The sequence below is a fragment of the Cibotium barometz genome, chromosome 28 (genome assembly GCF_041138505.1).
Source record: "Cibotium barometz isolate CiBa-2024 chromosome 28, ASM4113850v1, whole genome shotgun sequence".
NCBI classification, from domain to species: Eukaryota; Viridiplantae; Streptophyta; class Polypodiopsida; order Cyatheales; family Cibotiaceae; genus Cibotium; species Cibotium barometz.
In genome coordinates this window covers 24981575-24997546 of record NC_141073.1, presented here as the reverse complement: position 1 = coordinate 24997546, position 15972 = coordinate 24981575, and the positions used below count along the sequence as shown (strand labels likewise).

The 15972-nt window shown below is 41.7% G+C and overlaps 1 protein-coding gene across 2 annotated transcripts; it reads right to left on the bottom strand.

Moving 5' to 3' along the window:
• Positions 1-2135: 2135 nt before the first annotated feature.
• Positions 2136-10574, bottom strand: LOC147622684 (eukaryotic translation initiation factor-like). Of its 2 annotated transcripts, none has more exons than XM_086822285.1 (9): positions 10116-10574; positions 9367-9444; positions 9184-9285; positions 8794-9063; positions 8591-8697; positions 8361-8448; positions 7926-8276; positions 3737-3979; positions 2136-3646 (listed from the first exon to the last, which is right to left on the bottom strand). In XM_086822285.1, exons 1-9 carry the CDS (start codon positions 10248-10250, stop codon positions 2531-2533), a joined length of 2490 nt encoding a protein of 829 aa, XP_086678411.1. In that variant the 5' UTR covers positions 10251-10574; the 3' UTR covers positions 2136-2530. The 2 variants fall into 2 exon arrangements, with proteins under 2 accessions (XP_086678411.1, XP_086678410.1); XM_086822284.1 differs by having other exon boundaries at positions 8794-9069; positions 10116-10568.
• Positions 10575-15972: the final 5398 nt, after the last annotated feature.

The window sequence follows — 15972 nt, the reverse complement described above, 5'->3', positions numbered from 1 at the left end:
CTTGCACCTACAACTAACCTCACCAACACCAACCCTCCAAGTATATCTCTGAATGAGGAGACCATGGCAAGAGTAAGCTTAGCCATGGTATGTCCCATCGCCGCGCCTAGAGCACCCTCAACCTTATAGGTGCCTCCAAAGAGCTATAATGCATGCAACCTCTACTTCGACTCTAATGCAACACCAACACAATCTCCCCTCGAGACTGATGTTTTTGCCACAAAGAAGCCCAATCTCTAGGCATCACACTATGAGCTCAGGGTATAATATCGTGTCACGCCAAGAAGATCTGGACCACCATCTACCCATGCAAACCATTCCACGATAGTCCTAGCAATCATTCTGCCAATCGGATCGATTCTACCAGCTACCTAATTTTGAAGGGTGCCAACCATTTCCATATCCACAACAAAAGACAGCCAAAGGTAATCTCTTGACTTGAACATTGAGGATAAATATTTCCAACATCTGTCCATTGACCTAAACTTAGCTATGACCCTATACAATAGAGAACATACCATTTAACTATAGAAAGGACCAAAATCAACATCATGGAGAGCTTGTACAATAAATGCACATTCAATCCTATCATAACTTTACCATAGTCAATTTTGATGAAAATGACCTCTTGTTCAGACTCAAAAGCCCACCCCATCCCTTGCCAAAGGGAAAGTATGGCTTCAAGAATGTCTCCCTTTCATAATGCCTTTCTGTTCAAGTCAAGCAAAGACGTCCATCTCAATGCCAATTGCAATTTTCTAATATGAAACATTTAATATAGTGAAGGGCTTCTAGTTCTTTATACAATCCTTGGCACCTCGTTTATGTACGGGCTTGATTACTTTTGAATTGATTTTAGAGTCCAATAACTCATTTTGAAAGGAGTGGTGAGCAAGTCTTGAGATGTGAGGTCCCACCCATTGCTAGAATTCTTTATAGAACTCAGGCTTCCATTTGGTCCAAGTGACGCTCACTGTTACAATAAGTCTGGGCCCTCATCATCCATCGATGCATGGTGTTCTTAGGCTTATTGTTACTCTAGACAAAGAAAATGTTGAGTAGCCTCATCCAACTCGTTCAAAGATTAAGGTTGATCCAAAAAATCTTACGTGGATGGTGGTAGTGTTTTTTGCCTAGCTTGAGCACATTCCACTTTAGCATCAACCTTTTTCAAGGACAAATCCTCAGCTTATCTTAAGATACCAACAAAATGCTCCCCAATCACTTACAATTCTCTTAACGTTGGCAACTCTTTGACCGCTAGGAAAGTTCGATATGGAGGTAATCTCTCCAACCTTCCTGTTTGAGAACCCACCACCATTCGCTTAAGGAATTTCAAGTGCATCCATCTCTTTCCTCTATACCATTCTATATCTTGGATATACCATGTTGTAGCTGCCTGATGTTACAATCTTGCTCCTAAAACCTCTCTGCCACATGCTTTAAGAGCCTCTCGGGAATTTTGGATAGCCCCAATGCAGAAGGCTTCATGACAAAATAGGGTGAAATCAGGGTTTGCCCAAATTTGCAAGAGCCTTCACTATAGTACTTTTGTTAAAGCATGGCTCAATGGAATTTACAACTCGTTAAGATTTACTGCGAGTATTTGATATGTTCACAAATCAGTATTATGTCTATGTTCCTGTAGATGGCATATACATTCTAGCATGGTGAATGCAATCTTGTTAAGGGCGAACCCAAAAGGTTTTAGAAGATTTTCTCTTCTATAAAGAGGATAGATAAGATCAGCCTAGGACAGCTTGTTATTCCAGGTCTATATGCCAGATAGTCTTAACATGAAAAAAGTATCGCCTCTTAAATGTCATGACAACCATCGTGCAATGCATCTAGGTATCCAATTAACTTTGGAGTGAGTCTGGAAAGACTTCCATCAGTCGACATATGACTATGTTAAGGACTTAACGTTTAAAATTTACTAATAATGCAAGCCAAAAGAAAAGGGACCTAAAGTGCTTAAAGAAACGCCGAACAGCCTAGCTGTCATCAACCTCAGACAAATGTCATCATGGAGTCGGCTATATTGACCATCTCTAAATCAAGCCAAATGGCACAGTTCCATCCTGGATGTGGTATAAAGAGCATGCAATTCAACATTATCCTGGCAAACAAAGAAGTAACTCTAAAGATAGTGAGTGTTTTGGTATTAGAAAGGGAATACACTCACAAACCAACAATACTCTAAAGAAATCCCAGCTGTCCTACCAGCTATCCGATTCTCACCACCACATAGGCAAACAGCAACTCATAACCCAAACTGTAAATACTCTCCCACTGTCCAAAATTTTATAAAAACAAATAAGAAGTTCCAATACGAAACACTATCCTAGCTTCCCGTGAAAATCTATGAACAGCTCAACTTGGATGCCTTCCAACTTTAGTAGATATCCTTTTGAGGAGGCAGTTGCTTCTACTAATTGAACTACCTACTACTTCACATCTATAAATTAAATGATATTAACCACAACTAGGTTAAACCACACAAGCTTCGCTGTGTCTCGAAAACGAAGCTTTATCTTGCAGCAATCCCAACCAGCCTCTCACATTCTTGCAATTTTGACTTCTGGCTTAACACCCTCTCCGAATTCGGACCTACCTTGATAGCCTTTAGTGCTGCATCATATACTAACTTTTTCAGCATCTGGTCCTCTGTTTTTTGTATGATGTCCACAAGCAATCCTAACTCAACCACCCCTGCAAGTGAAGCCTTTCCAACAAGGTCTCCAATATGTTTGGGTGCCATCGGTATATCAAGAGCAAGGTCTTCCAGTTGCTCAGCTACCATCATAATGCCAGTTCTTACATCCCTCTCGGATAAAACCTTCTTGGTGAATAAAAACTCCAAAAGCTTCCTGATTAGCTCCCTATCCCGATCCTGACTTTCCAGGCCCATGGAGACTGCCAACTGTACCAATTGAGGATGGAAGTCCAGACTCTTGAGTTCTTCAATACACAGCAACGCCTCATTAAGGTCAGCAACCGAGAGATACTCTTTCAGCAAAGACTCTGACTTCTTCTGAAGAGCAGCAGCAGGTGAAGACGTGGCTGGTGATGTTAGCTTTGGTGGCACTGCAATCCTCTCTTTTTCAGGAATTCCAACAGGATTTCTCAGAGCTGTGCTGTATTGCCCCTGGTTTGTTGACCCAAGCACTCCTAGAACTTGGGTAGCAGGTTTTGCAGCAGAATCACCAAGAAGTGCACTTGGCCTTCCCAAAAATGCCCCACCACTACCTTGAGGGTAAAGGTTTGAACTCACACTATTTGGCCTTGATACTGCAACTGACACGCCAAAGGGTCTTCCAGGCAAAGTATTCGGTGGAGGTATCAGCCCTTCCCTAGCTGATTTATTCCTTCGACCCACTGAATACTCCCATCCTTCATAATCTATGCCAGGTATAAAGTTAGGCACAACTGGAGCACTCCCTAGCATCTTGCCTGTGACCGGTAGGAGACCTGGCATTCCTGGCATCATGCTACCTGGCCTGCCGTGTGGAAAACTGTTCCCTGTGCCTTGCAAACCCATGACACCTGAGGTACCCCGTCCATTTCTCAAGCTAGTTATTCCTGGACGAAGACCGAGAGTTTGCTCTGCCTCTGCATGTATCTCATTTATTGTCTTTGCCTTCACCTGGAAACAGAAGAAAAAAAAGAACAGTTAAGATCTGCAAAACCAATTTCAAGGTCAGATAACACCTCTGTCAAACTGCATGCAACTAACCTCCTGTCTTCGAGGCACCCACTTGTTGGCCCGCAAATCAATAGTGTCCAGAATCAGAAACTTTATGCGGGGCACCAGGCGTGGACTTGCAACGTACTCCTTCAGCTGAGAAAAATACGACTCAACTGCTCTTATGGACTTGGTACTTTCCTCAAGCTGTTTTCCAACAGTCACAAGAAGCTGACAGAGGGCTTCCACATTCTCTTCAGCGGGTGGACTCTTTGAATCGGGCCCTATAAGCATCTGTTCCAAATACACCAGAATTGTGATCATTAATCCACCACACCACTTTTGCAATGTGTACTAGGTTGGGTTTTCACCTGGGCCAGTCAGGTTTACTTCCTTGACCTCAGCAAGGCAACAAGTGAAGATGTGGGATCTACTGAACCACATACACTTTCACAACTGATTGTGATTGTAACCATAGTCGCAAGAAACATTTTGACATTTTTTCCACTTTTTGAGGTTTTTAAAGTTTCACCTAGAAACATTTTGTTACTAGAAAAAATGCAGGTTTCAGAAAACAATAAATTAAAGAATTATAAACAATATATGAAGCTTTTTCAAAAGAAAAGGGAAGAAGAGAAAGAGAAGGGAAAAGATGGAGGATTAAGAAGAAAGGAAGAGGAGGAAAAGAAGTGAGGAGGAGCTAAAAAGGAGTAGAAGGTTGTGGAGAGGCAAAAGCGTGACCAAAGGAATTTGTAAAGATCGTGTGGCCAAAGGGTGAAAAATAAAACATAATAATTTTCTAACTCAAAAAATGTGTGAATTTATTATCCAATAATGGGTTTTTATGTTTTAAAAATGTTTTTATACAAACGTTTCAAAAAACCATTCTTTTGTTTCTATGATGTTTTATACATAGTGGTCACTAGAAACGCATGGGAGCCAATAAACAAGGAGGGAACCTAGTAAAGAGAGTCAATAGAACCATTTTAGGATTTATTTGGCATACATTGTCACGCCATTTTGGCTTAGTGGCTGGCCCATAGGCCAGCTCATAGGGTAGTCTGCCAGCAAAAGGGTCTGTCGACCAGCATACGCAGCCCCTTCAGCAAAGCAACAACCTGTCGGCCAGCAAATGAAGCCCTACATCCACACGTGTGAAGCGCTTGCATAAAATGTGATTTTTAGCATGTCATGGATGGAAAAACAGGCCTACAGCATGATAGAAAAACCGACTAGCATGTAGGGAGTCAGGACCTATATAAGGCGCCCTTCAGTCCCTTGCATAAATCATCTAAACACAGCCTGTATCATGTGTGCTCGAGTCTTCTGACTTGTGCATACATCTTTAGCAAGCACACTTCATTGTGCTGGCAACAGCAGAAGTCATCTTCAGCATTCAGCCATCAGTCCCGCATCCCCTCAGCAGCAAATCTAGGCATGCATATTTGCCCCCTGTGGCTTCTAAGTTGTCCACACACAGCTTGATGATTCAGCCAACTTTTGGTCTACCTCGTCCTTGCGTTTGGCATTCCATAGTCAACCATCATCAAGTAAGTTTCTTGGTAAATTCTGCATTGTAAAATAAGTTCTCCAAACCAATAAAGCAAATACTCCTCTCCAAAGCAATTAAGCAAAATTCTTGCTTGGAGGGCCTTGAGTAGTTGGGAACCAATATGGTGTCGACTCTCTATCTCTACAGCTCTATCCATGTGTACAAAGATTAAAGTGAATTGCTTAAACCCACTAAAAGAAAAGGTATAAAGAAGGGTTACACGATCGTATCAGTTGCATGCTACAATGGTGTCATGTGCACACATGAACATGGCTGAGTTCCAATGCTAATCCCTGAATAGGCAACAGATAAACAGTAGGATTTGAGCATTAGCAACTTTTAACAGTCATGTAAAGACTTGTCTATGAACCACAAACCAGTCGGGCCAAGTACTCGAGGTGTCATCCTTCATATCAGCAGCACATCTAGATTTATGGACCTTCAAAAAGCCTATAAAAGGCAAGGCTTGTGTTCCTTGTAGTTCATCTGACTCCTTTTTCGGGCAGATCAAGAGTACGGTTTTTCAGGTCTTAGTTTTAACCTCTTTTGGAAGGCTGAAGCCCACAGCTTTGTACAGTCGTACAGTCCAATGGACAGCTTTATATACTACTGAAAATACAGCTCTCTCTCTTTGTCTTTGCTGGTGATTTGCATCAAGGTTCCTAAGTGCTGAAAGTGTCCCAAGAAGGTGCACAGGTCCAAGGAGAGTGAAACACGCCTTCGTAAGGGCTGTAGCACGGGTACTTAGCTTATCTTCAAGAAAACAACAATTTCACGCGTCAAACCTTGAGAAAATCTGAAAATAAACAAAAAAGAAAGAGTAAAGAGAGAAGACACCACACTATGTCGGAATACGCAACGGATATGAGAGAAAAAACTGAGAGCACATGCAGCAGGACTCTACGAGGAAGACAAGCACACACAGGAGAGAACCACCAGCCTGAATATCAACACAGAACTGTGTGAAGAAGAGCAAACGCAGGAGAGAGAGAGAGAGAGAGAGAGAGAGAGAAGCTGTATAAACTCTGCTATATACAAGATCCGAGACAACATACTAAAGTGGGGGTAGGGGTGGTTACCACCCCCCTATGCTCGTCAGTCACCCATAAGACAGCCGACAGGCTGCTGGGGATCTCCACGACTGCATACAGGCAGTCGGCCAGGTACAAAACAGGCGGCCAGAACTGACAGGCCCCCCACGACCAATAAAATAGGAAAAATATATGGAAAAATGGGGGAAACTGAGCAAAGCTCCTGGGCAGGCACACCCACAACAACGGCCCTCTGTGAGCACTATAGTACAAACAAGAGATGACTGCTAACACCCCCTCTCAGCTCCTGGATGTGGAACCAACCCCAGTGAGCTGGAGTGCTGCTGGAGCATAGCTTGAGGTAGAGACTTCGTGAAGAGGTCTGCCGCATTGTCCTCCGTCGAACAAAACTCCAGCAAGATGTCATCAGCAAAAATCTTCTCACGAACAAAGTGACTCTCGATGACCGTGGGTTCCGCCAGTGGAAGCAAGCACCACCACAAGCAACCTGGTACTATGCCACTGTAGACAACAAGGCAATAGTTGGTTGCCTCTTGCTGCTCCATGAAACAGCTCCTGAGCCGAGGGTAAAACCATAGCCTGATGTAGATCTCCTCGTGTCTGGATCTCCTCCCCAATCTGAGTCACTCCAACCTTGGAGTCTGACTCCATCCATCGTTCTCCCTCTAGTATCATAGCAGAGTCCAAGATCCTTCATACTCTGCAGATACTACAAGATCCACAATCCTGCAACCAAATTCCAACGAGTCTTCAAAGGCGTCTGCATAAATGAGCTCAACAGCCCCACTGAGAAGCTCAAGTCCAATCTGTTGTTCAGCAACCAAATCAATGAACCAAACCGCTTCCGAAACAAAGAGGCATCAACCTGCTCACAAGGATCATCGACTGTAACTTTGGTATGCCAAGTCCTCGGAACCTGCTGAAGACCATACAAGGCCTTCCAGAACCTGTAAACCACCCCCTTTGAACCAGAAACCTCAAAGCCTGGAGGCTACTCAACATCCACCTCCTGCTACAAGTCACCATCTACTAGTTGCATGGCTTCCTTACAAGTCCCCTGGGAAAGAGCTTCCTTAACTGCAGGAGGCTCTTTGTCCCAAATGATACGAGACGCGGAGAGCAACAAAATGCTCCTCAAACCCCACCTGTACCCAACCATCGTTCCTTCCTTAACTGGACAACGCCGCACCTGAGTAACACTTAGACGCCTAGACTAGGTAGAAAACACTAAGCTACAAAAAGAATTTTTATTTTCCCTTAGACCTTCACCAAATAAAACGGTAAGTCATCATACTACGCATATAGATAGTAAAAAACCTTCCTTGCTTGGATGCAGTGATGGACCATTGTCTCTGGTATCATTTTCTGCTTATAAATTTCGATAGTGGGACCACAACACTGTGCCTGAGTACCGCTCAGATGCCTAGACTAGGTAGAAAACTCTTAAGCTACAAAAAGCCGTCTCTGGTATCATTTTCTGGTTGAAAAGTTTGACAGTGGGACCACAACACCGTGCCTATGTAACACTCAGATGCCTTTAAGCTACAAAAAAACTTCTTATTTTCCCTTGGACCTTCACCAAATAAAATGGCATGTCATTATACTACGCATATAGACGGTAAAAAACCTTCCTTACTTGGATGCAGTGATGGACAATCTTCTCTGGTATCATTTTCTGCTTAAAAAGTTCGCCAATCAGTCTGATATTGCCGAGTGTACGAAGCTTTACGAGCTTTTCCTTCTCAAAGCGGTTGACTTCTTGCTCTGGTTTGGTCAGCTGTCGGATTTCAGCTCGCAAGTTGTCAGCTCCTTCAAACTCCTCCTGGCAGCTGTTGAGCAAAATCCGGCGAAACGTAACAGGCTTCCCATCATCCTCATCAGACGGAAATTCTGGAAGTGCTTTGCTGAGATGCACACACATTTCTGCGTACATGGGACAAAAGGTGGGCTCCAGTACAGCCTTGTCAAACACAAGAGAGATGACCCCCTGCCAGGTCAGACATCAAAGAGTAAGCTATGAATGACAAGCAGACCCGTAAAAGCAGCTCATTTAAAAAGAGACTGCTCTTGCCTTCAATATCCCAGCTGAGTCGATGCCTGCATATAGGAGTTGCTCAACAAGAACATCAAACTTTTCAGGTGTCAATTTGTTCAATATTCTGCTCATTAACATGAAATTTGAACAGTTGATTAGTTATGGTAGCAGACCTATAGTAGCACTACACACAAATTGTGCAATAACAAAACTTTTTGCCAGCATTGAAATTTCTTACGAACTTGAAACAAGAAGCAAAACCATACCCTTTAACTGTCCTAAGAACCTTCTCTTTTTCAGACACTGCACCTCTCCTAGCCGTCCATGGGTTGGCAGCCCGTAAAATAGCTGGTGTGGGACGAGCAGCATCAACCTACATGCAAAAACAAACATGTATTGAGCAGTGTAGTGTCAGTAAGAGGTGTAATCAGTGACCCATTCAGAACAACCCTACATGTTTGAGGCATACCCCCAAAACTGCAGACGCTTGTTGCCTTGAATACTGGGGCTCTTGCTGCCTTGATGAGAACTGTGAAGCCAGAAGATCTTGTTGGCGTGTGATCTGCAGAGCTGAACCATCAAACTCTTGCTCTCTGTCACGCCAATCACTCTCCGATCTCTTCCCTATTTCCTTCAATTGCTGCTCATTGGTTTTTTCCTCAGGGGCTGAAGGCAAAGGCACCCTGCTTTTCCAGTCACGATTGTCTGCCTCTGAGAACCGTGTTGCTGATGGCAGAACCTGGGCCCAAATGGGGGGTTACAAACAGTAATCACCTTCAATACAGCTTTGTAAGGCTGAAGTATATCCAAGCATACAACATGATTGCACACAGCACACAGACAAAAATAGGCATGTTACATTGGTCACTGGCCATGCCCATTCTGGCTCCTCTGGCACAGAGAGTTCAGATTCAATCTCAGAAACTGCTTGTTTTATCTCTTGTGGAATGTCAGTGATGACCTGCATGGAAAAACTAATTCAGATCACATAGAGTGCGAAAGAAAGCACCTCCAATACAGTGGTTCAAAAAAAGTGGCCCACCTCCTTTAGCTTGTACAGCTCCTCTTTTGTATACTTTAGTTGCTCAGCTGAAGGCGTGGAGGCCTTGAACTCCGTACCCTACAGCCAAAATCAAGCTAGAATGCTTTAAAGATGTGTCCGTGTTACACAGCAAACCTTACCTTTCTCTCAGCCCACGGTCTGTAGAGTTTTGCATGTGCCACATGACAAATCTCACCCTTCCCTCTTGCAAGCATCATACTTGACCCATGGCCTGTAAATTAATTATTTCCTGACAAAGCTAAATAAACATATCTTTATGAGAATGGGCATATTTAAGCTTATCAGCACACATAAGCAAAGACACTAAGCTTAAACAAAACAGAGATTACGGAAAAAACAAGGACACTACAATAAACACCAAAGAACAGGTCTGATTAAGCTTAACAATCTAAAGAGCACTTCATATATACAGTGAATGATAAATTAGAGTCAATTGAGACGCTGTTCAAGTAGACGCAGGCACACAGACAGACAGCAGGGAATGGTCAGCCATGGCAAATAGAAGCACTTCTAGCTTGAAAACACATAGATTGGAGCGCCATAAGCTTGCATTGAATCATCAAAAGCACGCCAAACACACCAAAAAAAAAAGATGCTTCTGTATGGCAGAGTTCAGCCCACAAGCCAAAGGAAAACCAGAAAACACAGAGTGACATATGCAGCAGTTATGATGGAAATGCTTTTTTTTTTTTAGAAAGAGTTCCGAGTTAGGGAACAGAAACCCTAACCTTGCCACCGAGGTTGAGGCGACGAGGGAACAGTGGATCAGGGGTGCTGCTGCTGTTGCTGTTGCTGCTGCGGGGACCAGGGAGGCTCCCCTTACCGCCACCGGGCCTCAAGCTGACGTTTTGATCTGAATGCATCAGAGGGATCAGAGAAGGCTAGAAAGCGGGGATCCGAAGCTCACGAAGCTCCCTGTGCAGCGATGGTGATCCTGTACGACCGCTTCCCTTCTGTCTCTGAAGCTCGAAGCTCCGAGCTGACAATGGCGATGGCGGCGAAGGTTCTTTCTTTCTGTTTCTAAAATTTGCTAATGCAACTAAGTTTTTTTTTTCCTTCAAGAGGTACCCTGCGAAGCCATGGCCTGCAGACACGAAATAGGCGCAGAGACGATGCCTAGCTTATATAGGAGCGAAGACGTTGCCGAAATCTAATTCTTGCACTATAATAATATTTTTCAATGTCTCAAATTTTTCTATTTTTTTGGGCCTCCTATAGCCCAAGAGGCAATATATTTAAGTGGCACTTCAACCATTAGAATAAATTTTTTGAAAAATTATTTATTGAGTGGCACTTCAACTATTAGAGTAAATAAATAAATTATTTATTAAGTGGCACTTCATCTATTATTATAGTAAAAGGTTGCTTCTCATAAAATTAACGATTTTTTTCATTTTTCACAGACTACAATCCCATATTTAGATGAAATGATGTTTGTTTTAGACCTTGAAAAGTTTGATTTTACAAGGGTTGCTTTTTAAGCCATAAAAGGTTGAAAAAGGTGTGAAAGATCTCATGATAATTTGGTCACATCTCTCTCTCTCTCTCTCTCTCTCTCTCTCTCTCTCTCTCTCTCTCTCTCTCTCTCTCTCTCTCTCTCTCTCTCTCTCTCTCTCTCTCACATATGTGTTACATATGAACTCACTCTAACCGCCAAGATATGGATTGTAGAGGAACTCACTCTAATGTAACTTACACAAAAGACATGTAGAACTAACCAAAGTTAGAGCTCCACAAGAAGCAAATGGGCACTCTACCGTGAAAATGCTATCATTGAGGATTTTCTCAAGTCTAATCCAAATTTTAAACTTTAAAAAACCCAAAAACCACATCCAAATGTGGCTTCATGTTTATAGCACCATCGAACTCCTAGTTGATTTTTAGTAGGATGTTTACTTTACTTTTTATTTGTTTGTGTTGTTTGCTAGATCTTTCTCCATAGACTAGTATTCTCGTGGAACTAATGTATCATTCTTTGTCTCATAGATCCTTAAGGTTTTGTTTGTTTGTGTTTGTTTGCTAGATCTTTCTCCATAGACTAGTTCGTATTCTCATGGTATCAATTCATCATTTTTTGTCTCATAGATCCTTGGGTTTTGTTTGTTTGTATTTGTTTGCTAGATCTTTCTCCATAGACTAGTATTTCATGGAACCAATGTATCATTTGTTGTCTCATAGATCCTTGGGGTTTTGTTTGTTGTCTATATCTTTATCCATAGACTTGTATTCTCAAAGAACCAAGGTATCATTTTTTTTTGTTTGGGGTTTTTCGTGGACGTTAATACTATTGAAATATAGGAAATCCAAGTATGAGAAGTGTGATGGATTTGATTTTTTATATCCTAAAGTAGATAGGAGTGTGCTCTCATTATGACACGTGGCTCACATGTATGGACCTAATCTTTGTATATGGGTGTGCTATATATTGCGAGAGAGAGAGAGAGAGAGAGAGAGAGAGAGAGAGAGAGAGAGAGCCCTATCAAGTTCGTTGGGTGCCACACATTGTGTCTACTCTCTTTCCCTCCTCACTCCATTGTGTTGTGTCCATTCATTGAGTATTATGTGTATGGTGCAAGAGCTTGTGAGTTCTAGTTTGTCCTCTTCACCAAATTTTCTACTTGGTATCAAAGCAGCCTTCCTAGAGGCCAATGTGAGTTATGGAGAATTCCTCCATGTATAAAAATGAGTGCAAGGATTAGCCTAATATAGTTTAGGCTGGGCTGTGCTGTTGAAATTTGCAGCATATGATTCTGTACGCCACAAGGAGTGTAGCAACTTCAAAAAGAAGAAGAGGTGGTGGTTTCTATAAAACAAAAAGTTTGGACGGGTCGTCTACAACAAAGTCAACATTATGTAAATATGGTTTAAGAATTCATTTTTTATTTTAATAAGCATTACTTGTAATTTTTTGTTATGGTTTGGATGCCTTAGGAGTAGGTAATTTGTGTTGAGATCTATGGAAGTTTGGTGCCTGATATTCCTCCATGTTTACAAATGAGTGCAAGGATTAGCCTGATATAGTTTAGGCAGTTGTGCTGTTGAAATTTGCAACATATGATTCTATACGCTACAAGGAGTGTAGTAACTTTAAAAAGAAGAAGAGGTGGTGGTTTCTATAACAAAAAGTTTGGACGAGTTGTCTACACAAAAAAGTCAACATTATGTAAATTTGGTTTAAGAATTCATTTTTTAGCTTAATAAGAATTACTTGTAATTTTTTGTTATGGTTTGGATGCCTTAGGAGTAGGTAATTTGTGTTGAGATCTATGGAAGTTTGGTGCCTGATTGGGAAGGCAAGAATTGGTCTTTATGCCCAAGGGAGGGGCTGATCTTGTAGGAAGAAAGCTTTGAAACAAAGCTATGTGTGCCTAATGGTAGGCATGTGTTTGCAAGAAACGTCTTGGTGAAAGGCATAAGGGGACAACATATTGCAAAAGTGTTAATAAACATTGGTTCTTCTTAAATGCAGAAGAGGATAAAACGGACGTATCGTCCATACAAGTGTGGTATAAGAAGACAGCTAAGTGGGTTAGCCAAGTACATGCCCTAATGCTACAAATTTAAAGAAAAGGAAGGAGTCAAGTGGGGGCTCCAAGCTGAGCATTGGCGAGCACTTAGCCAAGCAAGGCTTATACCACTAGAAAGGAGGTAGACCAAAGGCCAAGAGAAGCACTTGAGAACCCACCATAGTTAAGCACACCCCCACGAACCTTAGATAGTGGTGGAAGTTGACAGAAAAGGGAGGTACTCACGATGGTGTTAAAAGCACCAAGGAGAGGTAATAATAGTACATGGTTTCATATACAATATCACCTAGTAGAGCAGGAGATCCTCATCACAGAGTAACAATAGTAAAATGAACTCAAGACGGCGACATTGAAAAAATTCCATCATTAAGAGCAACTCATGCCACATACCTTAGTAGCAACAATCTCATCACTTAGCATATCACGAAGGAGAAGCTCAGGCCACAATCGCAAGGGGCTATGAGACAAGAGCGCACACCAAAGCTAGTGTGCTTGTACATTATAAGCAAAGATATACGGATAAGAAAGGCACCCACAGAGGTAGGCACAGATCTAGATAAACGGCAAATAGTAGGACCTGTAGCTCACAAGAGAAGTTCAATCACAATAGTTAGAGGCAAAAGCGAAGAAGAAGCAAACAAGGCATAATGTGAACCAACTATGAAGATAAGGCTATCTTAGTCAGAAATTGGTAGCCAAAAGGAGAGAGAATCCTTACACGACTAGTATTGGGGGTATTTTTATTTCTATGGTAAATGGTTTAAAACTTACACTAGAACTTGTAAAAGAGGCATATTCACACACAAGCATAAGCCTTGGCTAGTTAGTTTTGGAAATCTAGGCTTGGTAATCTATAAAGCCTAGAGATCATGCCATGTGTGTCAGCCTTGGGTGACACACATGGATGCTTTTGACTTATCAGATCTTTTATTGGAGAGTGATGAAGATCATGGCGATGATGGCATTCATTTATATGCTTTTACATCAAAGAAAGATCACATGCATGATAATGCATGGAGTAAGGCACCTAAGGGTAAAGTACATGATGAATCTGTATGCATGGTAACCTATAAATCCTAGAGATCATGCCATGTGTGTGAGCCTTGGGTGACTCACATGGATGCTTTTAATTTATGGGATCTTTTATGGGAGAGTGATGAAGATCATGGTGATGACGGAATTTGTTTATATGTTTTACATCAAAGAAAGATCACATTCATGATAATGCATGGAATAAGGCACCTAAAGGTAAAGTACATGATGAATCTATATGCATGGAAAATGATAATGTATGGCATGGAGTACATTTATGATGATGGTCATTATAATTACTCGGTTTACCTTAATGATGCAAGTAATAATGGTGATACACATGGATATGTGGCATGGGACGATGCACCCACATTGACCAAGGAATAGGTTTTGGAGATTCATCTTTGACCTCTCAAAGCATTGAAGGAAAACGACATGTAGATTGATTGGGTGATCCTGAGGATGATGAGGTAAAAATCACTCAAGGGTTTGACGTTCTCTTTGATGAGAGTGATGTACATGATGGTAGTAATGTAGCTACATCAATTGTTGATGGTCTAGATAATGACCATATCATTGGTACTAATGTGATGTAGGATGATGTATGTGATGATGGTTTGCATGGCTAGATGCAAATAGCACAGTTAGAGCATGAGCTTGTGTTGAGTATAGGCAAGTGTACTCACTCATGGTGGACACCCTAGCAACAAGTCATGGTGTAGAGATGTACACCAAGTATGCATGAAGACCCATGAGGGGGGGAATACCCTCAAGATCTGATTCTTCATTGACACATGGATCGGCATCGATATTAGTGACACGAACATTGTCATCTACATCAACATTGGCTACATCCTACCCCCACATGATTGATGTATCTTTGTACTTTCACCAAGTGATGCTTTGTAAAAGAGAAATGTTCACGTGTACCACATCATTTCCACATTGTGTGGAATAGGTTAAGGGGGGGACCTAGATTTCAAGAATAAGGAAAACTTGTATTTTAAGGGGGGTGCCGAAATATAGGGAATCCAAGTATTAGAAGTGTGGTGGATTTGATTTCTTATATCCTAAGGTAGAGAGGAGTGTCTAGCATTGTGAAACATGGCTCACATGCATGAGCCTAATCTTTGTATATAGGTATGCTATCTATTGTAGTATGGTGAGCCTAATCTTTGTATATAGTTATGCTATCTAATGTAGTATGGTGAGCCTAATCTTTATATATAGGTATGCTATCTATTGTTGTATGGTGAGAGAGAGCTCACCACTTGTGGGTGAGAGTTATCTAGTAATTCTATGAAGCATGTTAGGTGCCACACATTGTGTCTATTCTCTCTCCCTCCTCACTCCATTGTGTTGTGTTCATTTATTGTGTGTGTGTGTGTGTGTGTGTGCAAGAGCTTGTGAGATCTAGTTTGTCCTCTTCACCAAATTTATACTAGTAGACTCCTCCAAAGGCAAATTATATACATCTATATTGGCCTCACACATCATCAATCACCACATTTTCACTTTCTTTGTACCAACTAGTCAGCTTATCAAATATGATATCTTGACCAATGACAACTTGTTTGGTGATTGGATTATAATATTTGTACCCAATTTGGTTCTCTCCTCATCTGACACATGTACATAAGAAATACATTTAAACACTTTCAACAAGTCTCTAATGTTGGGTCTAAAACATGTCATCATCTCAGGAGTACTCTCAAGTATGGCAGTTGTAGGTGTCTTGTTCAAGATATACACCGCTATAGCACATGCTTTTGCCCAATAATATGATGGCATGCCCTTCTCATTTAGCATAGCTCTAGCCACTTCACCAATCAATCTATTCTTTCTCTTTGCAAACCCATTTTGCTGAGGGGTATACATGCATGTGAGCTACCTTCTAATCCCATGTTCTCTTAAGAACCCATCAAATGCATGTGAGGTGTGCTCACCTCCACCATCTATCCTTAAGCACTTAATCCAATGACCATATTGCTTCTCCACAAGAGCTTTGAGCTCTTTGAACTTTCCC